Here is a 26,993-nt window from a genome sequence, read left to right on the forward strand (position 1 = left end):
TATTAGCTGAATCAAAAAGGCCAAAAAGAAGAAAGGGGAAGAAAATTAAAACACAATACATTGGCCAAAAGGAACATATTGACATCTGGAACCAGCTCCCCATGGAGATCCGGACCCTTACTACCCTCCCGGCCTTCCGTAAAGCTACTAAGTCCTGGCTGTTCCAGCAGGCTGGGGGCTGTTAAAGCTCCCAGCCCCATCCTAATTGTGACTGTTGTGGATTTTAAAATTGTTTGTATTGTCTTATTTATTCCCTCCCCTGTTTATTATGAGCCGCCCGGAGTCCTTCGGGAGTGGACGGCATACAAAACCAATAAACCTAACCTAACCTAACCATATTGATTTCTATATAATTTGCTTAAATCTTACAAAGGAGGACATTTGAGGCACTAAGTCATTGACGTAAAGGCTAATGACTGATTCAATAATTAGGTGTTTATGCACCTACATGCATATTGATATGAACACAATGCACTGTTTTTTTTAACATGGAGTAAATGAAAATTCTTACTTTTAATTAACTCTGGTTCTGGTGACTCTGATGATGGAACAATTGGTAATGGCTGGATATTGGTTCCCTCACTCAAAGTGGTGCTGTAATTTGACAATAGTGGCTGGGGAACTGCCAGACCTTCCGGTTCAACTGAACTAATAGTGAGTTTCACATTGGGCTTTGATGTTTTCAGCAAACTGATAAACTTGTTGAAATAACAAACAAATAATAAGAAATATTGAACAAGACAAATTACCATGCAACAAAGAAACATATGGCTGTATAATATTCAGCAGAATTATTATAGCTAAGTTGTTAAAAGGAAAGCAAATCCTATGTGTTTGAACCAATATTTGACTGAATGGCCATTTCTATAAGATGTTTTTTTTTCCCTGCCAAGAGATAATTGCCAATATATCACCTAAAAAAATTAGTGTGTGTGTGTGTGCGCATTACAAACACACACTCACTCGTTCATGAAAGGAGATATTTTAAATTTAATTAAACATTAATGATTCTCGCTCTGATTAACAATTATCTGATTGTTTGACATGTTCTCTTGGACAGGTGTCTTCAATGAGATGTGAGATAAAAACTGAGTTTTAAAAATTGAACCATGCTTTAAATCTAATACCATAGAAATATGTAAATTCCCACATGTCCACCTGCTCATCCTAGTCTCTTCCCACCTTTAGTTAAGAGTGGATAATTATATTTTACAGGGTTTTTTTTGTATGCATGTTTTGTATATGCCTGTTTTGTATAGTTTTATCCTAATAAGCTGCCCAGAGTTACTCTGTGATAAGATTGGCAGCCTACAAATTTAATAAATAAAAATAAAATAAATAATCAAGCATTTTAGCTTATAACAAGCAAATCTTTAAAAACTGTCTAGGGTAGTTATTGCTCAATTACCTTTTCTATAGGATAGCCCACAACAACTTCATCATCCACTGCTAGAATTTGATCTCCAACCTTAATGCGGCCATCCTGAAATAAAATAAATATGTTAACACAGGTCAAAAAGGAGGAAATATAAATTTTTATCATATTTAGTGTCAAGTTTACCTTTCCTGCTGCACCATGATCTGTTAAGTTCTGAATAACTACACCATTAAGTGTATCTTCTTCACCAATAGCAATACCTATGCCACCTTGATCCTAAAGAATCACAAAGTGCAACCACTGTTATTGAAGAGTTTAACCAATGTTGAAATGATAGTTTAGTATTGCAGTCTTTGCAAATTCTACACAAATAGAGTTTGTTAAAATTTTCAAACTAATATACAGATAAAATCTAAGCCACACTTCAGGTTTTACATTTCTCATAAACTTAAAAAGAGTTTGCAAAATTTAAGCACATCAAACAATGTTTTCATGCTTTCTTACTCGTATCTAGATATGTGTATGTAAATAAATACATAAATAAAATGTGAGGCGGTTTACCTCATTTGTACCTTCTGTATCAGAATAAAAGAAATTTACAGCCAGAAATTCATTTAGGACTAGAGATACAAACAATACATAAATACACCTATTTACCTTAGGTAGTTCCACATTTTGAACATTCTTATATAAAGTCAGATCTATTGGTAAATTAGAGCTTGAAATGTTCACTTCCCCCTAAACAAAATAAATATGTTAAAAATAAATTCACAATAGCTATAAAAGAACCACGTTTAAATTCACTAAGAATATCTCTATGAAGTTACTTCTAAATTAAAACTGGGTCTGCCTTTTGATTATTTTCAATGGAAAACATTATAAGTAGCAAATTTTTAATTCACTAAATTAAGATGAATATTGAATACGCATTGTACCTCTTCATACTGAACCATCCCTGAAGACGAAGATGCTGATGCCGGTGTTTTACCAGGAGAAATAGCCATCTGATGGACAGCATCTTTGTTTCTATCATACAAAAAGCACACAATTTTAACATTATGGAACTAGTGTTGGAGGAGGTTTTCTTTAAACTTTTGGTATCTAAATAATACTTTTGGTTTTTTTAAATAAAAAAAATATATTGTTTACTGATTTAGGTGATTGATCTCTACCTCTCAATCCAGAGTGACTCTAAAGTTAATACCTGCAACTCTGAAAACAGGTATATAATTCAAGAAAATCCTTAGTAATGCTTTGATGCCCTTTCCATTAGTTGAAAGATGAAATGAGACAAGACTAAAAGATTAAGATATTAAATGTTTCTTACCTGATGAAGATTATTTTTACTTTAGAAGGTGCACATTTGATGATTGAAGATGCATTCTGATGTGTTTTTCCATACAGAACTTGTCCATTTATCTGATCAGCATGGCACAAACAGACAATAACACACATTTCATTATTTCTTCCCAAATCAATTCTTTCACATGCAAAGCTGATTGTTATAATTGATTCAGTGTAACAAACTTCTTACTATTTATAATTGTTACCTTATTAATATTGTTCTTCATTCCACTGTGGATACTAATCCTGCAATATTTATTATTATTTTCCCTGTTATCAAAATCCTAACAGCTATTGGTTTGCACTGGCCTCTCTCTTGGATTGGAAAATGCCCTTTGCTTGATTGCAGTGGTTTGGCTGACATTGAAGACACCATCATTAATTTTCACTAATGATTCATAATTTATTTTTTGCCAAATGAAAACAAAGGCATGGGGAAGCAGACTGATAAATATATACAATGGCAAAACGATTTGCAATCAGACTAATTTATAGCTGCACAAGAATGTCTGAATATTTTGCTTTTAATTTCCAAGATTAATCATCTTTAAATTAATAGCAAATGAGCGCAGATGTTTAATAAACTTAAGAAACTGAAGGTAGATATAACCTGTATAGAGGAAGTGCATATTAAAAGGGAACATAGGAACCTATTGGAAAACAAAACACTAGGGAAATTATATACAGCACTGGCAGATAAAAAAAAAGAGGGATAGCAACCTATATAAAGGAAAAAAATAAACTCCAAAGAAGTTTACTCTGATGAACGCAGGATTCTAATGACTGAATTAGAGACAACAGAAAAAACGATATTATTAATAGTCATATATGCACCAAATCAGAAACAAGAGGAATTCTACAGGAAATTACACAACAAAATTAATGAATTAGAATATGAAAATATTTGCTTAATTGGGGATTATAATGCAATAGTGGATTAAAAATGGACTATGAAAGCGAAAAGAAAAATAAAACAAAAAAATACATTACCCAAATCCTTTTTTGAAATGGAAATGGAATATAAACTACATGATATTTGGAGAGAAATGCACAAAACAAGAAAGCAATATACTTTTAATTCGAATCCCCATCAGTCCCTATCAAGAATTGACCTGGCTTGGATCTCATCTGGTCTATGTAATCAATTAGACGAAATTGAAATAGAAGCAAATGAGTGGGCAGATCATAATCCAATAAAATTAAGATGGAAAAGTCAAAGAAGAAGAAAAAGATGGATGATGAATTCAAATATTGTAAATGAAATAGAATACACTCAAATGCTGGAGAAAGAATTAAAACTATTCTTTAGAATAAATAAAAAAGAAGACACCTCAATTCAAAATCGCTGGGATACTATGAAAGCATACACAAGAGGCCTTACAATTGCCTACATGGCGAGAAAAACTAGAAAACAAAAAGAGCAACAAAAATGTATGCAAAAAGAACTTATGGAAGCCGAGGATGAACTACAGAAAGACCCAAAGAATAAAATTAAAAAAGAAAAAAGAGAGATGAAAAAACATAAGATGAACTTAATAACTCAAAAGGAACTAGCCCAGAAAATTAAAGCAGCCAGACAAAATTACTTTGAACAAGCCAACAAACCTGGACGATGGCTGACATACAGATTGAAGAATGAAAGAGAAAAAAGGATGATATATCAATTAAAAGATGATAAGGGAAGAATTCAATACAAAGCAGAAGAAAAGAAGCATATTATTCATAAATATTTTGCAAAACTATACGCGTAAGATAGTATCGAGGAAATCAAAATAAAACATTATTTAAACACAGAAAAGATAACACCAATCTCAAAAGAACAAAGGGAGGCAATAAATAGGCCAATAACGCTAGCCGAAGTGGAATTAGTCCTGAAAAACCAGAAAAATAATAAAACCCCAGGACCAGACAGAATACCGGTGGAGTTATACAAATATAACAAAATAATATTGGAAGAGCTAGGAGTGGAAATGTTTAACGAAGTTTTAGAAAAAGCCAAGATATCTGAATCATGGACAGAAGCAATAATATCACTAATCCCAAAAGAAGAAACCAACCTACAAGAAATTCAAAATTACAGGACAATTTCATTACTAAACTCCGATTATAAAATATTTGCAGCAATTATGGCAGGAAGAATTAAACAGGTTTTAAATGAACAAATACACCCGGACCAAAATGAATTTTTACCTCATAAACACATTAAATTTTATTAAGTGAAATTTGGAAGTATCAGGGAATAAAAGATTTAAGAGTCAAAAGTGAAGAATATAAGGCTCAAGCCTATGCCGATGACTTAATATTTGTTATAGGGGACCCATTAGAATCCAGCCTGAAATTAGAAGAATATGGCAAAGTGGCAGGACTAAAGATCAATAAAGACAAAACAAAAATGATAACCAAGAACATGACAAAAAAGCAAGAAAAGGAATTGGAAGTAGCAACCAGAATGCAAATAACTAAGAAAGTGAAATACTTGGGGATCTGGGTGTCGGCAAAATGTTCCACAATTAAAAACTATAATTATAATAAATTAGTGATACAAATAAAGAAAAATTTAGAAAGTTGGAAAAATATTCAGTTATCACTCATGGGACTTATAGCGACAATTAAAATGAATATTCTACCAAGAATCTTATTCCTGTTGCAAGCCACACCTATTAATCCGGGTAAAAAATTCTTTCAAGAATTAAACAAAATAACCGCTAGGTTCATTTAGTAGGGATGAAAAGCGAGGATTAAACTAAGGTCAATGCAAGATAACAAGGAGAGGGGAGGCTTAGCATTACCAAATTGGGATTTATATGCATCAGCAGTAACAATAACATTGGTGAAGGATTGGACAGAGCTAAAGAATAAAAGAATTTTGAGGCAAATCATGGCCTCAGAAGGCCATGATTTGCAAGCAGGCTGGCATACATTCCTATGGGATGATAAAAATAAAACGCACAAATACTTTCAAAATCATTTAATCAGAACAGCTTTATTGCAAAAATGGCTCAAAAAAAAAATCCATTATGTGAAAATCCCGAATTGGCTATCACCGACAGAAAGGACGACTTACCCAAATTTTATAGATTTGAATAAAATGCTAAGATACAAAGACTTAATTGATAGACAGGGAAATTTAAAAACAATTGAAGAATTGGCAGATCAGAACATGAAAGGTGACTAGCTAACTTACCTCCAAATCAAAACTAAATACAATAATGATACTAAATTATATGACATCAAAACAGAACCACACGAATTGGATAAAATTATTCAAAGCTATGATAGATGATAGGGGGAATATATAAATTCCTCCTGAAGTATAAAATGGAAGAGGAAAATTGTGAAAGAACAAATGATAAAATGGGCGCAGAACTTTGACTATAATATTGAATTAGACAAATGGAAAAAAATTTGGGGAACAAACTTAAAAATGACACTATCAGTTGCATACAAGGAAAACCAGTACAAAATGTTTTACGGATGGCACCTGGCACCAACAAAGTTAGCTAAAATCGTATGAGGCCAGGGCCGTCTGACAGTTATCAGCTGCCTTCGGAGTCGGAGATCAGTGGGGCAGACAAAAAGCTGGAGCCTGTTCCCAGTCTGTGCATGTGGAGAGTTGCCAGATGGAGGGAACAGCTAAGGAACAAGGGTCGACTTGGGAGTAAGGCCGCAGGTGGACAGTGAATGGCCTCTTCCATAGGAAATAAAAAAGGAGAGAAAGGGGAGGAATGTTTGCATGAGAGTTCATTCCTCCATTCTTGCCAAGTATTGCATTGTCTGAAAGATATCGGCCTGGCCACTCTCCAAGCCTGATAAAGGTTGGTAATTGTGAACTATCTTCCATGTTTCCCTGAAAATAAGACAGGATCTTATTTTCTTTTGACCCCAAAATAAGCGCTTGGCCTTATTTTTTAGAGGTCTTATTATTTTTGGGGTGCAGGAGGCAGCGAGCATGGTCACATCATGGCTGCTGCTGTGTTGCAATATTTTGGGGGAGGGCTTATTTTCACGCATGTGCTCAAAAGCTTGATTGGTCTTATTATCTGGGAGGGCTTATTTTCAGGGAAGCATGGTTGAAAGACTGGGCCGGACTTTGCTGGAGAGGAATTCACTGTAAATTAAATAAAAAAGGTTTATCAGGATGAGGACTTGACTTCAGGCTGCTGGGGAAGCCTAGGTCAGAACAAGAGGTTTCCTGAGGATTGGCTCCGGCATGTGTTCAAAAGCTCATAAGACTAAACTTATGATCCCAGTTACTACCTTATCCCGAAATATGCATATTTGCCTTAATTCATAAGAAACATCATATTTGGTGGTTAAATAGTTAGAATGCAGTATTGCAGACCAACTATGTCTAGAGCCTGGAGTTTGATCCTCAAGGTTGATTCACCATCCTTCCAAGGTTGGTAAAACAAGGATCCATATTGTTGGGGGACCATATATTGACACTGTAAACCATCCAGAGAGCGTTGTAAAGCACTAAGGGACAGTATATAAATCTTAGTATATGATACCATTAGTATTGCTATTTTAACCACTTTTTAAACCAAGGCACAGAAAAACTGCACAAATTTCTCAGAGAACAACATTCCAGATGATAAACAAGGGAACAAAAAGGTCCTGTCTCTATTAATGCTCAAGAAGCAAAAAAAAAGCTACAGACTTTGCATTTAGCACCCAAAGTTCAATGTCAAGAAGGATATTAGCAAAGTACTCAACCCTAAGTACCACCACACCATCACATCAACAATAATAAAAACCAGTCTTTGTATGCTACAATTTTCAATCTGTGAGTGACATTTTATAGTCTACAATCTTAGTTCTAGTCTTGCCTGAGGCTCAAAGCCAGCTGGATGACTTAGGTTAATCACGCTCTCTAAAGCAAACCACTTCCACAAAAAGGACAAAAGGGAGAAAGGACTAGTTATGTACCGTAATTGCCAAATGTCAAAACTGATTTGAAGGTACAATTTATCTAAAGAAGGGACGTACTGATGAAAATAATGTTATTTTAATTAAACCCTATATTTTATGCCAATTAATTGTATTTAATTAATTGCTCTTCTTTCCTTAAGGGGTGTATATTTCATTTAAGTCTATTAGACACTTACTTCCAGTAACTCGTCTCCAATCTGCAGCCTGCCATCTCTTCCAGCTGCTCCATTTGGATCAATGCCCACTACAAAGACACTCATCTTGGATCTGTCTTTGTTCCCAGCTAGGCTGAGTCCTAATCCAGTCTTCCCTTTCTCCAGTTCTATCATGTGCAGATCTCCTGACAGATTCCCATACTTGTGACTGATTTTCCCTAAGTATAAAGATTCAAACATGTGACAAAGTCAAAAATCGATTCCAAAACTTTGGAATTCAATAGTCCTAAACTTCAACTCAACATTACAAAAACAATTCAAGAATGAATTCTATTCACTTGCCAAAGTTAGAAAAAGGCATGCCTCCAGCCACCTCATTTTTTTAAAATCAGGAAAGTAAGAATCTCTCCATCATTCCTTTCTTCATTATAAAAACACTTTCTCTATTTATATGCTACTTTTAGGAATATTTTTAAACAACAATCACTATCATTCCTGCGTTACACATGAAGCACAATTATATTAAAACTGCATGGCCCAGATCGAATGCTTACAGCACAAGGAAATAACAAAGCTGTTAGTTTTGACCACAGATTCTATTCAAGCATATCAAAGAAAAACAATTGAAGCCATCACACTTCAGATAAAGAGGTAACTTACTCCAGCTGTATCCAAACTCATCCTCCTTATCCAAATCTTCTAGGTGATTGTTAGAGGACTGCAGCACAATGTCACTGCTCATTGCTGGAAATACTGAAGGAGGAGGCAAGGGCAGATTACAGGATGATTTTTTTTCTGGCTCTGAATCTGACTGACTGGATGCCTGTGGGGAGTAAGGAAAATACAGTGTTTGAGGAGACAGAGAGGAATTATGTCCAATCGAAATGCATGGGATGATGAAAAAGAAAAACCCAGGACTTTGAAGTTAAAATACATAGCAATAGTAGGATAAAAAAGCAAACAAGATGGAAACTGCAAATCAAATTCGGTGAAAATGAACGTCTGTTCAGCCTACATACCACTAAAACTTTGCATTTTAGTTCCAAAACTGGACAAACAGGAACATGTCAAGGACTATGAATGTATCTTCCAAAAAATAATTATGTTCTTGATTGTACATCATTTTATATCAAAAATTGTCTCTGAAATAGAAAATGGGGGTGATATCTCATACTAGCCTAGATCAGTGATGGCTAACCTTTTTGTAATTGTGTGCCCTGCCCCACTGCACATGTGTACATGACCTCCCCTGTGCTCCCCACCCGTGCTACCCCATGTCATTTTGGGCCTAGTAAGCCACCCTGCAGCTTCCTGGGACCAAAAATGGGCTATGGGGGAGTGACATACCACTGCCCGCTCCCTCCGTCCCATGCATGTGCATGTAACCCCCCACACATGCATGCGTGTCTCCTGCATAAACCCCACGCATGCACATTAGAGACCCAAAAATCAGCTGTCCGGTGGGAGGCGTGCACACATGCATGTGGAGCTGAGGTGACGGCTTACGTGCCACCTATGGCACATATGCCATAGGTTTGCTATCATGGGCCTAGATCAAGAGTTCTTGGGAATCTCATGGTAGATGGAGAAATACTATTGTGAATAGTGCATACTATAGTACTACAGAAGTGCTACTGTAGAAAAATCAAATCAGCAGGGAGCATTTTTTAATTTGTTTTCACAAATGAAAAACAATATTTCCTGTTCTTGTTGATAGTTTTTAATTTGGTTTCACAGTTTTATGGTTATTTATATTTTATTACATTTTGCTGTGGTTTTTAAGTTTGTGAGCTGCTCAGAGTCACTGAAGTGAGATGAGTGGCTGTATAAATTGACTAAATGATTGCAGGAAAGAAGGGCAAAATGGATGTGACACATTAGCTGATACACAGCTTTCTTCAATTGTGTACACTATTAGAAGTGCTGCTCATGAAAAATTTAAATAAATAACACACTAAAAAGATGCCTTTTGCAGAACTTATTTTGGAAATGGATTTCCATGCCCTTAGGAAAATATGTGGAAAGGTCTTAAGAAGTGAATGGAAATAAAATGTCTGAAATTGGAAAACTGCTGAGAAATGTGTGTGTATGTGTTTGTGTGTGTTTGTGTGTGTGTGTGTTTTCTCGTAGGCCATTACAACACAAAACAACAATGGACACACAGCCAGCACCAATCTACCAATCATGATACAGCCACACATCCAATCAATCCACTTACTGAAACAATGCCAGCAGTCCACACCCCCCCACCAAGATTTGCATTTGTGCTGATAAATAAATAAAGGGAGACTAGTATAGATCTATTTCAAGCTATTTAGCTCTCATCAACTAGCCATACCCTTACTGGGAATTGAACCTGGGCTGTATTACATATTAGGCAGTTGTATCTGCCACTAAGCCACAGGCTCTCCTCATTTATCATATATATACAGTGGGGCAAAAAATATTTAGTCAGCCACCAATTGTACAAGTTCTCCCACTTAAAAAGATGAGAGGGGCCTGTAATTGACATCATAGGTAGACCTCAACTATAAGAGACAAAATGAGAAAACAAATCCAGACAATCACATTGTCTGATTTGGAAAGAATTGTTTTGCAAATTATGGTGGAAAATGGTCAATATCAAAAGTTCATCTCAATACTTTGTTATATATCCTTTGTTGACAATGACAGAGGTCAAACATTTTCTGTAAGTCTTCACAAGGTTGGCACACATTGTTGCTGGTATGTTGGCCCATTCCTCTCCTCTAGAGCAGTGATGTTTTGGGGCTGTCGCTGAGCAACACGGACTTTCAACTCCCTCCAAAGGTTTTCTATGGGATTGAGATCTGGAGACTGACTAGGCCACTCCAGGACCTTGAAATGCTTCTTACGAAGCCACTCCTTCATTGCACGGGTGTTGTTTTTGGGATCATTGTCCTGCTGAAAGACCCAGCCACATTTCATCTTCAATGCCCTTGCTGATGGAAGGAGGTTTGCACTCAAAATTTCACGATACATGGCCCCATTCATTCTTTCCTGTACACGGATCAGTCGTCCTGGTCCCTTTGCAGAGAAACAGCCCCAAAGCATGATGTTGCCACCACCGTGCTTCACACTAGGTATGGTGTTCTTTGGATGCAACTCAGCATTCTCTCTCCTCCAAACACGACGAGTTGTGTTTCTAACAAACAGTTCTACTTTGGTTTCATCTGACCATATAGCATTCTCCCAATCCTCTTCTGGATCATCCAAACGCTCTCTAGCAAACTTCAGACGGGCCCGGACATGTACTGGCTTAAGCAGGGGGACACGTCTGGCACTGCAGGATCTGAGTCCCTGGCGGCGTAGTGTGTTACTGATGGTAGCCTTTGTTAGGTTGGTCCCAGCTCTCTACAGGTCATTCACTAGGTCCCCCCATGTGGTTCTGGGATTTTTGCTCACTGTTCTTGTGATCATTTTGACCTCACGGGGTGAGATCTTGCGTGGAGCCCCAGATCGAGGGAGATTATCAGTGGTGTTGTATGTCTTCCATTTTCTAATTATTGCTCCCCCTTTACATATATACTATATATATATATATATATATATATATATATATATATATATATATATATATGTGTGTGTGTGTGTGTGTGTGTGTGTGTGTGTGTGTGTGTGTGTGTGTGTGTGTGTGTGTGTACATATATATGTGTGTGTGTGTATATGTGTATATATATGTGTGTGTGTGTGTATGTGTATATATATGCATATGTATATATGTGTGTGTGTGTGTGTGTATGCATATGCATATACTATATATATGTATATATGTATATCTATGTATATATCTATCGCTATATACTGAATAATTTGACTTATTCAAATTAGGTGAAAATTTAAATGGGTAGGAGAAAACGGATAATATGGGGAGCCTTTCTTATTTTTATAAGAATTCAAGGCTGTGAACAACCTTTCTCTTCCTCCTATTTTACCCAGAACAACAATCCTATAAGTCAGGGGTCCCCAACCGTGGACCAGCACCAGACCACGGCATGACAGAAACCAGGCTGCACAAACAAGTAAAGCCCCATCTGCCGGATGGAAGCAGCACATGAAACCATGTCCCTTCTGGTTCGTGGAAAAACCTCTTTCCACATAACTGGTCCCTGGTGCTCAAAAGGTTTGGGAACGCTACTGTAAGGTGACTGGCTCAAAGTCATCCAGTCATTTTAATGACTAAAGTAGGACTAGAACTCAGAGTCTCCTAGTTCCTAGCCTGGTGCCTTAAGCACTACATCAAATCGGTCTAGTAGAAACAGAACTTTCTATTTCTAACTGAACAAACAATTCACTTACAATCAATTCAACAAACATCTGTTTACAGTTGCTGTAACACTAGTCTCCAGATACACGAGAGTAAGTTGGTACCATTAACTAGCTGTGCTCAATATTTGCTAGATTAACTTTTTACAAGCATAATAGGATTTGTGGAAGGGGTAAAATATTTCTATGCTTTTGTCCAAAATTCAAAGTAGAAACTTTTGTTCAAATGTCCGGTGTTCAAAAGTAGCAGGACTCCCATTCATTCTGCCAATTAACTCAGCATTAAATTTCTTCTTTAAGCAAACCGTAATCATGTTAGAAAGTTACTCTTCAAATTCCATCTTGTTAAAAGACCTATCATCATCCTTTGATAGATCAGGCACTATCAAAAGTTTCTCCTACCTCCATGTCGTAATTTGAATGGAAGGGGATGAGAGGGATATGAGCATGATAGCGATAATTCAACATGGAGAATATTCACTTCCAACAAACCACTGGTTTATGAAACATTATTAATATTGTTAAATGAGGGTCTAAGAAAGAAAGGGGAAAAAGATAAACACGTAAATATTCACCAAGTCCATCACAAACACATGGGCATAATCCAACCTTGTTAGTGTTGAACTGCAGAGGATCAACAAAAGGGTTAGTGCTGCTGAAGGCAGGAGGCTTAGTGAAAGGATTGGACTGCAGATAAGGCATAGGGACATTCTATAAAAAATAAAAACAGAAAGGAACCTGCTAATGAAAAGACACATATAATAGGGCACATTCACACATGCGCGATCAGCATTTGCCCAACAGCAAATGGTAGCTTACATATAGTCCTTGACTTACAACCAAAATTGAATCCAACATTTCTGTTGCTAAGCAAGACTGCTGTTAAAGTGATTTTTGCTTCATTTTATGACTTTTCTTGCCACAGATGTTAAGTGAGTGACTGCCATTGTTAAATTAGTAACAACATGGCTGTTTATTGAATCTGGCTTCCTCATTGACTTTGCTTGTCAGAAGGTAATCACATGACCCTGGGACCCTGCAACCATCATAAATATGTTCCAGTTGCAAAGTGCCCAAAGTGATCATGTGACCACAGGGACGCTGCAACAGACGCAAGCGTGAAAAACAGTCGTAAGTCACTTTTGCAATGTCATCGTAACTTTGAACAATCACTAAATGTTTGTAAGTCAAGGACTACCTGTATGTGAAGCAATGATTATACTGCAAATACCACACAGAAATAGGGATTTCTCCTAAATGATAATAGTTTAATACTATTATTCATTAGGACATTTTTTAAGCTTTATGAATAAGTAAAAATATTTATGCTTAAATTTTCATAATAAAGCAAAAATGCTCCCCTATTGTTTAAGAAGATTATACTATCCAGGATATGGCAAAGTCCTTGGATTTAACTAACTGGGTAAATATGTACATTTGTTATTTGCTCTGCCCTGACTTATTAAAAGGAGGACCAAAATAGATTCATTAAAAGAATTTTAGCACATTTCTTCACTAGTGATAAAGACTGCATACTATAGGACAGCGATGGTGAAACTTTTTTGGCTTGCGTGCCATAAGTTGGGGGAGCGCAGGGGGGGTAGTGTGCGGGCATGCCGCACCCATAATGCAATGTGCAACACACACACCCCAGTGTGCATGCACGCACTACAGGCGCTCCCATTTTTTTGCATGCTGTTTTCGCCCTCCCCAGGCTCCAGAGGCTTGGGAACACACACACACACACACACACACACACACACACAGAAGCCCTCTAGATGCTTCAGGGATCTTCAGGAAGGTTCCTTGAAGCCTCCGGAGCAGTCAAAATGACCCTCCGAGCAAACCGGAAGTCCATTCCTGAACTTCCGGTTTGCCCGTAGGGCCAGGTTTTTGCGCTCCAGAGGCTTCAGGGAAGCTCATGGAACCTCCGGAGGGCCTCCGGGGGGGGCTCTTTTTGCCCTCCCCAGGCTCCTATAAACCCTCTGGAGCCTGGGGAGGGCAAAAAATGGCTTTAAAAAGGGTGAACTCAGCTGGCCAGCATGCGCATGCGTGCTGGCCAGCTAACAGGGCAGTGCCTCGCATGCCCTGACAAATGGGTCCACATGCCACCTGTGGCACGCATGCCATAGGTTTGCCATCACTGCTATAGGAACAGAGATGAAGAAAGTAAACTCAACAAGGCTAGAACAAGAGCTGATTCTACGACTCCATATTGTTCAGCAAATAATGTATTTATAGCTTTAAAATATAGGAACTTAGACATTTTATTTGCCTCCTTTTTTGGGAAAAAGAGTAATAAAGCTGAACTAAACTTCTGCACATTTTTCTCTTCTAAGATTATTGTTTATACTTACTATGTTTGGAGCACTGTTTTAAGAGAAGATAGCGAACAGGAATTGAACCGGTAAGGTTCCCGCTGCCTCACAGCTGGCACACATTCCATTTACCTTCAGAAACCCTATCTGCTCTATATCTGGTGAGACTGTTGAGCCCTCAGCCTCTTAAATGGATTCAGCAATGCTTAATCTTTCATGATGCAGAAGACAACTAAAAAGTTCCAAAAAGAAATTTTTTGTAAGAAGTGTATTGCTACTGATACATAGCAAAAAGACAAGACAGAAAGACCTGCACATGGATTATAGAACAAACAAAAGTGAATTGAATTGAAATGGGCTGGTCACATAACAAGAAGAAGAACTGATGGCAGGTGGACCAAGGCAGTCACAGAATGGATCCCACTTGATAAAAAGCGAAAGAGACCGAAAACAAGATGGATTGACGGCATGAGCAAGTATTACAGGCCCAATTGGCAAAAGAAAACTCAGGACCGTATTGCTTGGAAATACATGGAAGAAGCCTTCATCCTGCAGTAGATAGACAATGGCTAAAATGATGACGATGATGACGATGATATGGATACAGCAAAGGTTTCTGAGAAAATTGATCCACTTTACCTCAAAGATTGAAATAAAATATTTCCCTTTATTTTCAAGGCACTACTCTCTAGGGGGTGAAGGTCAGCTTTCAAATAACAGAACTGTTATTATACTTAAACAGGAAAAAAAGGCAGGAGCACTGGCCAGCAACCTCTCACTTTTCCCTAAGCTATACTCCAGTAAGAAAGAAATTGATCATGCTGCATTTGAATAGGCTATTGGCACTATGAGAAAGTAAATCATAATGTACACTACCTTGAGCTTCTGAACAAAGGATGAATATACTCTAAGAAATAAATTACATTGTTTTTTAAAAAATATGTTGATTGAATTTAACACAGAAATGGGGGATTAAAATGATTAAAATGATCAGGGGGAAAAAACTTGGCTATACAAAATATACTTATACTATATGCCAACAAAAGTGCATATAATCAAGGTTATGGTTTTCCCAGTTGTAATGTATGGCTGTGAAAATTGGACCATAAGAAAGGCTGAGTGCCAAAGAATTGAGGCCTTTGAATTTTGGTGCTGGAGAAGACTCCTGTGAGTCTCTTGGACTGCAAGGCAATCAAACCGCTCAATCCTAGAGGAAATCAACCCTGACTGCTCTTTAGAAGGCCAGATCCTGAAGATGAAACGCAAATACCTTGGCCATCTAATGAGAAAGAAGGACTCACTGGAGAAGAGCCTAATGCTGGGAATAATTGAGGGCAAAAGAAGAAGGGGACGACAGAGAATGAAGTGGCTGGATGGAGTCACCGAAGCAGTATATTATATCTTCAGGAATGAGACAGAGGCTCGTGTCCGGTAACTCTGTAACCAATTTATTTTAACACAACTTGTAACAGTAACAGGTAACAACCAGGCAGGGTGCTGGTTTAACAATGTAGCAACAGAAGGATGATCTGTGTAGAGAGAGAGGCAGTGTCCATGTGGTCGCGATGGGTTGGGCATGACTTCACAACTAACAACAATAACACACTTATACAGAAAAAGACAGACAGCATTACTTGCTGCTGCTTATATGGATATTAAGATCTGCAGCAAGTAGCAATAAGTCCTCAAACCACTTTTTGGGACTATCAAAATGTAGCTCCGCTCTGTTCTGAGAATATCTGTATATGAAAATCACATGTTTATATGTTGTGATTATAATTAAGAATATATATTCTCTAGATTATTTTCATTAAAACTGAAATGATGAACTGAATAATTATTTTCTTCTCGAAAATGGTACTCGATTTTCAATGTTTCTTTTTCCCAAGTACTTTTTTCTTTGTTTTATTGTGCTGATGCACAATGATACCACATAACTTTGAACTCTGCAAATTCGTATTATTACATGAAACTTTCCTCTCTGTGATGCTTAGCTAGACTTTAAAGAAAGACTTCTGCTTCACTTCAGAAGATTTTAGCCTTGTGTATAAACAAGTTTCAGGAAATAAACCAAATTATCACTTTCTTCAGAGAATTGAACAATACTTATTTTTCAAAAGAGAAATCCCTAACTTGAATCATTTCAAAGCACCTTAAACATGCCACGTTTCAGTGGAAGCATTAAAAGCACATTTTGAAGGAAATAAACACTGAACGACAGGATTACAAGAGACATGCATGCAGACAGGCATTAATCATTCCTTATTTACAAAGCTCTATCAAATATAGAACTTCTCTATGATTTGAAATAATAAGAAAGCCCTCCATAAACATTTATGTAACTCCTTTCACTAACAATGCTAGTTCAAATTTCACAGGCAGATGGGTCCAACACAAACAATAAGTTAATTTCTGTTACTGCAATAGCTCTGAACCATCATATAATAGCTTGAGCATTTTTAGTAAATTATACATTTAATGCATAACCATATGTAACAAAATAGACCTCTTTTATTGTGTATAAGCAAAATAAGAATTGTTAATTGCTAAAATTTGTTGAGGAACAGAAAACATTCATTCCCCCTAAAGCAATGCTTTAACTCTCTCCAATGGATGAATAAGCCATCTATGCCTGTGACATTACTTTATTTTATTTATTTTTTATTTCATGAAGCAGCATTAAAAGGTGACTACCAGAAGAAAATGCAGCTAGCTTTCTGGTTGATAAACATTGGAAATCCCCTTAGCAGATATTAGGGTTTCATATAAAGAGCACAAACTAAAGACACTCTTTTTACATCACCAACATTCAGCAAGCAAATGTATTTTCCCATGCCACAGCAAATTCACAAGCTCCCATTAGTTCTGCATACAAATCACCAACATTCAACAGGACTACCCATGCTATTTACCTGTGATGACGGATGGTAAAATGGATTATTAAATTTCTGCCCACCAGGAGCAGAGGATGCTAAAGAGCCATAAAGAGATATTGGCTGGGAAACAAGAGTTATGAAAAGAGCCAGTAAATCAAACATGCGACTTACCAAAAAAAAATACATACAGGAAGTATAGTTTCAAGTGATGCAAGCAACAATATTAAAATGACTGTGCAAAGTGGCTGAAAGCCATATCCTTTTATGGAGGGCTACTTAGTGATTCTGCACTGCAGACTCTCTCCAGCTCCTGATTTATGCTTAAGAGCAAAATGAAAAGTGCAGGGGAAATGGTAAGGAAAAAGAAGGCAATATTTGGGCAACCAATTAACCTTTCAAATATATAGCCTCATGTGGATTTCTTAGCCTCTGCACAGATCACAATTCCTTTGCCAGGCATGGCTAACAGGTGGGAAATCAAGATGGGATATGTACAGATGTAATATATAACAGGATCTCAGCTGCCTTAGTAATATTATGATCTCCAGAGCAACGCAGTATGGAAAAATCCTCAAAAACCTTACTCTATCATTAATAGCAGAGGTGTCCAATCTTGGCCACTTTTAGACTGGTGAACTTCAACTTCCAGAATTGGACACTCCTGTTTTATAGCATGTAAATATTTCATCAATTTTCTGCATGATTAAACGAGATAGCCTCTGAAGTGCCATTTCCTGTTTCCAATCTATACAGATTTCTACAGATTTCTCACCACAAAACCAAGGACTAATTGCAACCTCAACTAATTCTGCTCTTAACTTTGTAGATGATGTAAGATTTAGAAAGCAAAGTCTCAGTTCTCCTCCAAATTAACAAAATTTGGAATAAATGCTTAACTTTGGATGCATATTTATGGTTCTACATATCTTTCTTTTTCTCTCTTTGTATGCTTACCCTTGGTTTGCTTACAATGCTCTGTACCGTGAAGACTACTGGGTTGCCTGCTCTTCGAATGGCTTCCACTGCTTGCTCATGGCTTGCATCTCTGAGATTTATTCCATCCACCTGAAAATGTAATGTCTAAGCTTAATATGATGGTACACGTAGCTAAAAATGATGAAGAAACTCCTAAAAATTATACCTATTTCTCTATTTTATGTAGGCAAACAAACAAACATCTCTAGCCAGTCCCTTCTAAATTTCAGTCCCTCCTTTGCAGCATTTCATGATTTAGCAAGGTCATAAAATTATACATGAACACCAAAGATATATTATTAGAGTGGAAGTTATTATTCTAAGTTATAATTTAACATTGTTTTATATCTGAGAATATAATTTGTATCTTTAGTGATTCAGATATGGAGCTTAAATCAAATTCTTTTTTTTTTTGCTCTTCAGTATTTTTATTTTTCATTTTCATTTTTATACACTCACATGTATACACCATACAATATTAAACAATAATTGCATCAATTCCTCTTGTCAACAATGCCCCAGAAAATGAAAGCCCAATATACCTCTTCTATTCCCCATACACCTCTTTCTTCCACCACCCTCCAACTTTCTATCTTCCCTCCATCATCTCCCTCTACCCTACTTCCCCTCCCCCTCTACCACTCCTCTCTCCAGATCCGCTCCCACCCTTCCTTTTCGCCTTCCCGCTTAAATTAAATTCTGATTTCACTGGCTGTCAAACATATTATAATTTTAATTTTTGTTTGGAATCTAAGATCATCTAAAATTCAAGACTGTCAAGTCTTTGGGATAAACCTGGCATCAATCTGCAATATTACATATATAACAAGGATTGTATAAAATGTAGTAAGATAGAGGAATATGAAGGGTTTTTTTTTTAAAAAAAAACTTCAATGGACTCCATACATTATTTTGTATGATGTCCATATTACTGATATTTGTGCACTTGTCTCTTAATAAATGTTTCAGAGTCAAAATACACGGCAGCGATCATAATCCCTAAAGCACTTTTGGAAGTGAATGATAAATAATTCATCCTTTCAAATCAAGATTGTGTTTATGTGTTTCACTATTGTAAGCACATCTCTAATAAAATAACATTGGATATTTTTAAAAATGAGATGGTGGTATAGTGTATTTATTTTTTATTAATTTGTTTTAAACTTTTAAACCTTTTTGAATGAAAACCTTTTATTCAAGTACATTATAAACCAGTATTATGCCATATTCTTTTCATTTACTTTTAGAAGTCAAGATTCTTACAAAACAAAGTTTTGCTCAGAAATGTGCAAAAACATCGTTACATTCTAAGCCAGAGATGGGGAACTATGGTCCCTTTATGATTTGTGGACTTCAATTCCTAGAATTCCTGAGTAAGTTGACTCGGGAATTTTGGGAGCTGAAGTCCGCAAGTCATTAAGGGACCATAGTTCCCACCAGTTCTAAGCTCATTTTAAAAATGGAAACCAATATAATACCTCCACAATTCTATCTCCTGTTTTTAAGGTTCCATTTTTGCCAGCAGGGCTGTCTTCAAGGATGTGTTTGATGAAGATTCCTCTCATAACTTCACCATTGTTCAGACGACTTCCCATACCTCTTCCACCAACAATGCTGATTCCTAGAGACTTGCTAGGCTCTCTCCAGAGCTCAACCCTACAATGACAAATGACTAAAAAATAAATTGTTGACTGAAATGCAATTTAGTCAGAAAAAGAGGGTTTTACTAAATAGGAAAACCTAGGTGCTTAAAATTTAAACAGCAGCATGGTATAGGGCTTATTCGTGAGGTATTTTATTTCATTATTTTTATTTATTTAATTTATTTTTAATCTGCCTTTATTATTTTTGTTGACTAATTGAAAGTTAACCCCACCTTCCCTCCCACCCAATGTATCTCCTCAAACCCACAATTTTGATGTTATTCATAAATCTCACTGCTGTCGTTTTGTACTGGCTTTACTAAGTTAGAACAATAAAATAACAGAAAAGACTGTCTTTCATGGCCTTTAAAAATATTGCCATGGTGATTCCTGTCCAAAATTATATGAGGCTTCACAAGTGCATATAAGGCAAAAGTGATGTTTATGATTTGGGAATCTAATGAACACGCATTGAGCTAGAAAAGGCATTTCAAATCAAACTACTATAGGTAGTCGTCAACTTACAACGGTTCATTTATTGACCATTTAAAGTTACAACGGCAATGAAAAAAGTGACTCCGTTTTTCACACTTACAACTGTTGCAGCATCCCTGGGATCACAAGATCAAAATTCAAACACTTGACAATTGACTCATTTTTATGATAGTTGCAGTGGCCCCAGGGGGAGGGGTCAATTGTTAACAGTTGTTAAGAGAATCTGGCTTTCCCGCCGACTTTGCTTGTCAGAAAGTGAGAAAGTAAAAAGGTGATCACAGACCCTGGGACAATGCAACTGTCATATAAATACATGCCGGTTGCCAAGCATTCAAATTTTGATCATGTGACCATGGGGATGTTGCAAGGGTCATGTGAAAAAGATCCATCGATCACTTTTTTCAGCGCCATGGTAACTTTGGTCATTAAGTAAATGTTAAGGTGAGGACAACCTGCATTACATTACGTAGGAACCACTTGGATTTCTTCTTTTTGTTGAAGCCAATATCACATTGTATATTTGATAATTAACACTCCTTTCAGTGTATAGTATTTAAGAAAAAATATACTCCTAATTATAGAAAAGTATGTATACCTATAAAAATAAATAACTAAAAGAACCGCTAGTTGATTATACATATAATGGTAAAATTTTCCTCTGCTATCACTGTGTCACATTTGACAGGCTGAAATTTATTTTAATTCTTTAATTCTGTTTCTATGTTTTCTCTGCCTCTGCTCCAAGGAGTGGTAAACAATACTGTTTTTCAAAAAGTGAAATTAGTATGAGTAGAAATTGTTGCTTCTGTTATGTTTGTTGAACTATGCAAGTAGTATTATTTTTAATGGCTTATAACAACAGACATATTGCTGCATTTATTATCAGAAATTTTGAGACTTTTTAGTAAAAAAAAGAACTAAGAAAGAAATATAAATCTCCTCAACTATTAATCCCAACCCACGGGCCAGTGCCACCATGTGGCCAAGAGAACCATTTTTACACTATATTTTTAGATCTGTGTATCCATATTGATGGGCATTCTCTGGTTCAAGTCCACCATCAACCAGGGAAATTTAGTGAGTCAATCACTAGCTCACAGCACAATTTTAAATAAGCAGGGAACTATGCAGTGGAGAAGTGGAAGAGAAAGAATTTCTGTTTAGGAAATGAAGTAAAAATCTAATAAGCCAACACAAACAAATAAGCAAATACAATACAATAGCAGAGTTGGAAGGGACCTTGGAGGTCTTCTAGTCCAATCCCCTGCCTAGGCAGAAAAACCTATACGGTTCCAGACAAATGGCTATCCAACATCTTCTTAAAGACTTCCAGTGTTGAGGCATTCACAACTTCTGGAGGCAAGCTGTTCCACTGATTAATTGTTCTAACTGTCAGGAAATTTCTCCTCAGTTCTAATGCATGGGACATACCCAAGTTCGGTATCCTCAAGGGCGGGAAAGTGACCTTTCCTGTTGTGTTGCAGTCTGGACAGCCTGCAAGACTCTGTGGCCAAAGTCTGCATCTGCCGATGCAAACTTATCTAACTTATAATTCGTAACGAACGGCGATGGAGGCACCCATGCTGCCACCCTGCAAATTTCATCTAGAGAGGCCTTTGGGACCCCCTCCTCCTAAATACTATTGTATAAGCTTCAGATCTATGTGAAACCTCTTAGAGATAATTTTGCAGTTGAAAAATGAGAAATTATATGAATGTAAAAAAGATTATATGATGAAAGACACCTTAACACCATTTTGTCTCTTATGTGGTCTCCCCACTTTTGGCTCATAACTACTGCTTTAAGTTCATGAGCTACAGTCAATGGGTATATAGCATTTTTTTTCTAATTCCATTAGTACAGTACTTGAAATGGGAACTCAAAGGCAGAAAATCTCAGAGCACCTCTTTTCTTCCCCATGGTAATAACACAAAGCTTTCTCAAATGAATATCATGAATTCACTAAGTCTAAATAGCAAATGGAGTACAAGTAATCCTTGATTTATGACCACAATCTGACAAATAGTTTGGCTTTAGGAAAAACTCATTCTGTAATTTACAACTTTTGCAGTAAAAAACATCTGGGCTACATCTTCATCAAGGTAAAGCCATAGATGAAATTTACATAAGATTTTTGTAAGGCTTTTGATATAGTAGTACATGACAAAACTGCTGTTGAAATTAAACTCTTACGGCATTTCTGGATCTTTGCACAAGTGGATTGCTACTTTCCTGTCTAATATGACTGCAGAAAGTCAAAATAGGGAACTGTCTAATCCTGCATCAGTTAACAGTGGTATTCCACAAGGCAGCATTTTAGGTCCCACACTTTTTTTTGCTCTATATCAACGATTTATGTGATCAACATAAAAGCAATTGCGTCCATTTTGCCGATGACGTAAAATTATTCAATTCTACAGATAATTCTGTTGTTTTGCAAAGTGACCTCGACTATGTGCCTGAGTAGTCATCTATTTGGCAACTTCAAATTTCAATTAATAAATGCTCTGTCTTACATATTGATAAACATAATCAGAATGTCAAGTATAAGCTAGGTGGTATTGATCTAACAGATGACCCTCACTTTGGCAAGGGACCTAGGTGTACTTATCTCTGACAACTTATGCTCCAATGTTCCCTGTAACAGCGTTGCTAAAAAAGCATTAAAGTTGTACATGTAATTTTTCGAAGCTTTTTTTCTGGAAACATTGTATTGCTAATTAGAGTTTATAAAACCAATGTTAGGCCAATCTTTAGAGTATTGTTCAACTGTTTGGAATCCCTACCATATATCTGACATCAGCACAATTGAGCGAGTTCAGAAGCATTTCACGAGAAAAGTATTTCACTCTTCTGTACACAATAGATTCCCTATGCTACTAGGCTCGAAATTCTCAGTTTGGATAACTGTGTCACTTGCTGTCAGACCTAGGTATTGCATACAAAAGTACACGTAGTAATGCTTTACCTGTAAATGACTTTTTCTGTTTAATCGCAATAATACGTGTGCGAACAACTGCTTTAAATGCAATGTAAATCGTTCTAAACTTGACTGTAAAAAATATGATTTCTGTAATAGAGTTGTCAAAATCTGGAATTCCCTACCTGATTCAATTGTCTCAGCTACAAATTTTCAGTTTCAGTCACAAATTGACTTCTGTGGACCTTACTTCATACTTAAGTAGAGGGGGTGTGCATAAGTGCACTAATGTGCCTATTGTCCCTGCCATTGTATTTTTTTTCTTTTATTCTTGTTCTCGTTTCTGTTTGACAAATTCTAATAAATAAATAAACAATTTAGCCCAAAATTTCCTTTGCTACGCAAGATGGTTCTTAAGTGAGAATGGCCTTTCTTGCTACAATTGTTAAGAGAATCATTGCAATTTTTAAATTAGTAACATGATTGTTAAGTCAACCTGGCTTCCCCATCAACTTTGCTTGTCAGAAGGTTGCAAAGATGAGTACATGACCCTGAGATACTGCAACTGACATAAATATAAACCAGTTGCTAAGCATCTGAATTTTGATTGTCACCAGGATGCAAGGATCATGTGAAAAATGATCATCCGTCACTTTTTTCAGTGCCATTGTAAATTTGAATAGTGATTAATGAATGATTACAAGTCAAGGGCTGCTTGTATTCCTTCTTAAAACTTTCAAACTGATTAATTCGGCTCTAGCTAGAAGATTAGCTCTGAAAGAAAACCCACCGTCTTGGTTGATTCCAGTTACTGTAGCCTGTGTTCTGAAGCTCACTTTCTTCTCCTTCTCCTTCTTCTCGTTCTGGTAGTTCTGGAATTTCTCTGCATATAAACAAACTTTGCTCTAAATCAAAAGAAATCATTATGATCCCCAAAACAGGTCTTTTAATATTTTGGGACATGTGAGAAAATTGGAGGGACTGGCAAATAGCACAATAAATTTTTAAAACCCTGTTAACAAACAGAAATATACACTGGAAATAATAATATAACAATGATAACAACATGGGTACAACCAAGGCAACAATAACATGAAAGGATCATAGGGTAGCGAAATAAAATAAGATCAGCTAGACCAGCCCTGAAATTATACAAAGATAGAATATACAACCAAAAAATATCCTAAGATTTATCAATGCAAACAATATAAATACAAATTCAGAATGAAAACATCAGCATTGTTTGTATACTGCCTTATTCACCTTTTTAAATATAACCCATATGATATTGACTGGGATCAAATCTCTAATACCTCAATATACGTGATCCAAACATATTTCCAAGGTTATATGTATATATGAAGATGAGGTTTGTTTGTTCAATTTTTTCCAAATGGAAGCTTACTCCACTTCATAGGTGCCAGATTTTAAAGAATAGGTTTTTGGAAGAAGATTGACATTGGAAAACATAGGTTAGAGAGTTCCAATGAAAATGGGAAATATTAATTTTTACCCCTCTAGGGCATAAACTGATTTCTTTCTTTCGCCCTACCTTACAGCCCTCTGGAAGATCTCAAAATTTGATCAGGGAGGGTTGCAAATTTTTTGAGAGAGAAATTATGATAAACATACCAAATCACTGAGCTCCACCCATAGAATTTTCCAAGGAAACATTTCTAATTAATTAACACATATTTAACATATAGGTGGTTCTGTTAAAGAGACATCTTGCAGAATATAAGATGGATTTCCGTTCCAGTGCAAAAACAAATACCATGTCTCATCTGAATTTTAGACATCATCTATAAAAATTGATAACAATGCTTCCCAAAATATAAACCCAGACTAGCTTAATAGAACTTTTTGTTCATGTTCTTCTTCACATTTTAATCCATATATAGAAGAAATACAATTTTTATGCCCCAGAAAACCTTTTCATACTTTCTAAAGGCAGGAAAATCCATCTGGTAATTTGGGATTACATAGAAGTTTCTAATACATATAATCTGAATGTAGACACTTAAGCCTTGCTGTAATTTGCATGATTTAAATTTATCATACTGCATTAATCCAATTAGGTATTTATGGCTAAGCATGATCTGTAAAACGAACTGCAATTTAAGGCTTAGTACAATACATGAATCAGGGCATACTGTCTATTTTCCACCTTCACGGCAATGCATAAAAAAGAGCAGAGGAATATGGGCAGGTCTGTTAAAAACTGCACACATATTATAGACTATTTAGCATAAATCCACTGTTTTCCTATGTGTACTGAAGAAATGTGAAAGTAAAATAAAATATGTTGTCCTACTGAGAATGGAGTAGGCTTCCTGATTTTCTAGTTTCCATAAAGTGGGACAAATAATGAATATACCTAATGATGCCTTGACTTTCATATATCTTCCCACTTCCTCCAGCAATTATACAACTATGCTAACTACTTACATGCATGGTAACAGCTCTTGTAACATCTTGAGCAATTTCAATAAGAATTAGGTTTGCAAGATTCCACAGAAAGATCTAAATTATCCTCCATACATCTGTTAGGCTGAGACATTTGTCATTCAGTAAGGAAGTAGAATTTATTGGGTAGTTCTTTCTAACAGATAATGTTATGCAAAACATCAGTGCGTGTTGCATTTGTCTCAAAAATCTAGAAATCAATACAGTATAAACATTTTCTGAAGCCCCAGGTAAAGTAGCAGCCAGGACATTGCAGAAATGTTGATAAAATGGACTTTGCATGAAATAGACCAAATTTTGGCAGTGATTCACATCACCCATATCAGTTACATCATTTGAATAATACTATTATTATTCAAATAGAATAAACTGATGCAAGTGACTTAATTTGCATAATGACATAATGATGCAAATAAAAGAAGTAGCTCCAGTGATATATTCTCCAATTTAATGAACAATTGGCAATAAGAAACTTTCCCTTTCCCACAGTCAAACTGATAAATTGGGGGTCAGTATACCATAAATACTTTGGGATACAAATGATTATTTATATATTACCCTAACTCTGCATTTTTTTTTGTTCCCTTATCTAGAATAAATACTTATAATCCAACCTTCCCCTCCACTCTCAAAAAGAAAGAACAAGCAAATTTGTATTTTTCCAATCAATATCAATGCGGTTTTTCTTCATCCATTCATGGATAGTGTTTTTTATTCATGGGTGGACTAAATTAAAGCAAAAAGAGTTGTTTTTATTAATAGTACAGTACTCTAAATTACCTCACAGTATGTGAAGGAAAAACATCTAATGGCATTGTTCCTTCTGGCTGCTGCCCTAAACCGGCTTGGTACTCTTCTAATTGTTCTGCTGGCACATAACTAATGCTGCAACACAAAAGTAAACATAAAATTAAGAAGCTGCAAATGTCTGGATATAGTTCAGTATTGAGCAATAGAGATTTTTAAGGCTATAATTCACAGTGTGGCATCGCACAAATATCTTCTTCTTAATCCAGAAAGCCTCCTTTTCATTCATTGGGAATGCACCAAATGCAAACCATGAAGGTCAATGTATAACAACAGCACTTAAACTTACATACCACTTCACAGTGCTTTACAGCCCCCTCTAAGCAATTTACAGAGTTAGCATATGGCCCCCAACAATCTGGGTCCTCATTTTACTGACCTCAGAAGGATGGAAGGCTGA

General features: G+C 36.3%; 1 protein-coding gene across 9 annotated transcripts in view; it reads right to left on the minus strand.

Moving 5' to 3' along the window:
• MPDZ (multiple PDZ domain crumbs cell polarity complex component) overlaps window positions 1-26,993 on the minus strand; it is a 112,859-nt gene that overhangs the window by 30,287 nt on the left and 55,579 nt on the right. For 5 of the 9 annotated variants that reach the window (XM_087716083.1, XM_087716087.1, XM_087716080.1 and 2 more), the window contains 14 exons: window positions 26,567-26,671; window positions 24,111-24,203; window positions 19,741-19,918; window positions 18,242-18,352; window positions 17,324-17,407; window positions 12,703-12,804; window positions 8,470-8,632; window positions 7,831-8,027; window positions 2,706-2,797; window positions 2,314-2,404; window positions 2,036-2,116; window positions 1,562-1,654; window positions 1,409-1,483; window positions 512-698 (listed from right to left, as the gene is read on the minus strand). In XM_087716083.1, the coding sequence (XP_087572209.1) occupies window positions 512-698; window positions 1,409-1,483; window positions 1,562-1,654; window positions 2,036-2,116; window positions 2,314-2,404; window positions 2,706-2,797; window positions 7,831-8,027; window positions 8,470-8,632; window positions 12,703-12,804; window positions 17,324-17,407; window positions 18,242-18,352; window positions 19,741-19,918; window positions 24,111-24,203; window positions 26,567-26,671 (1,652 nt within the window). The remainder of the gene's footprint in view (window positions 1-511; window positions 699-1,408; window positions 1,484-1,561; window positions 1,655-2,035; window positions 2,117-2,313; window positions 2,405-2,705; window positions 2,798-7,830; window positions 8,028-8,469; window positions 8,633-12,702; window positions 12,805-17,323; window positions 17,408-18,241; window positions 18,353-19,740; window positions 19,919-24,110; window positions 24,204-26,566; window positions 26,672-26,993) is intronic. The other 4 variants (XM_087716085.1, XM_087716084.1, XM_087716086.1 and 1 more) reach the window with 2 other exon arrangements.

This window comes from Thamnophis sirtalis, unplaced genomic scaffold (assembly GCF_051295495.1).
Source record: "Thamnophis sirtalis isolate CommonGarterSnake01/CBP01778 unplaced genomic scaffold, rThaSir2_p1.2 scaffold_5, whole genome shotgun sequence".
Lineage (NCBI taxonomy): Eukaryota > Metazoa > Chordata > Lepidosauria > Squamata > Natricidae > Thamnophis > Thamnophis sirtalis.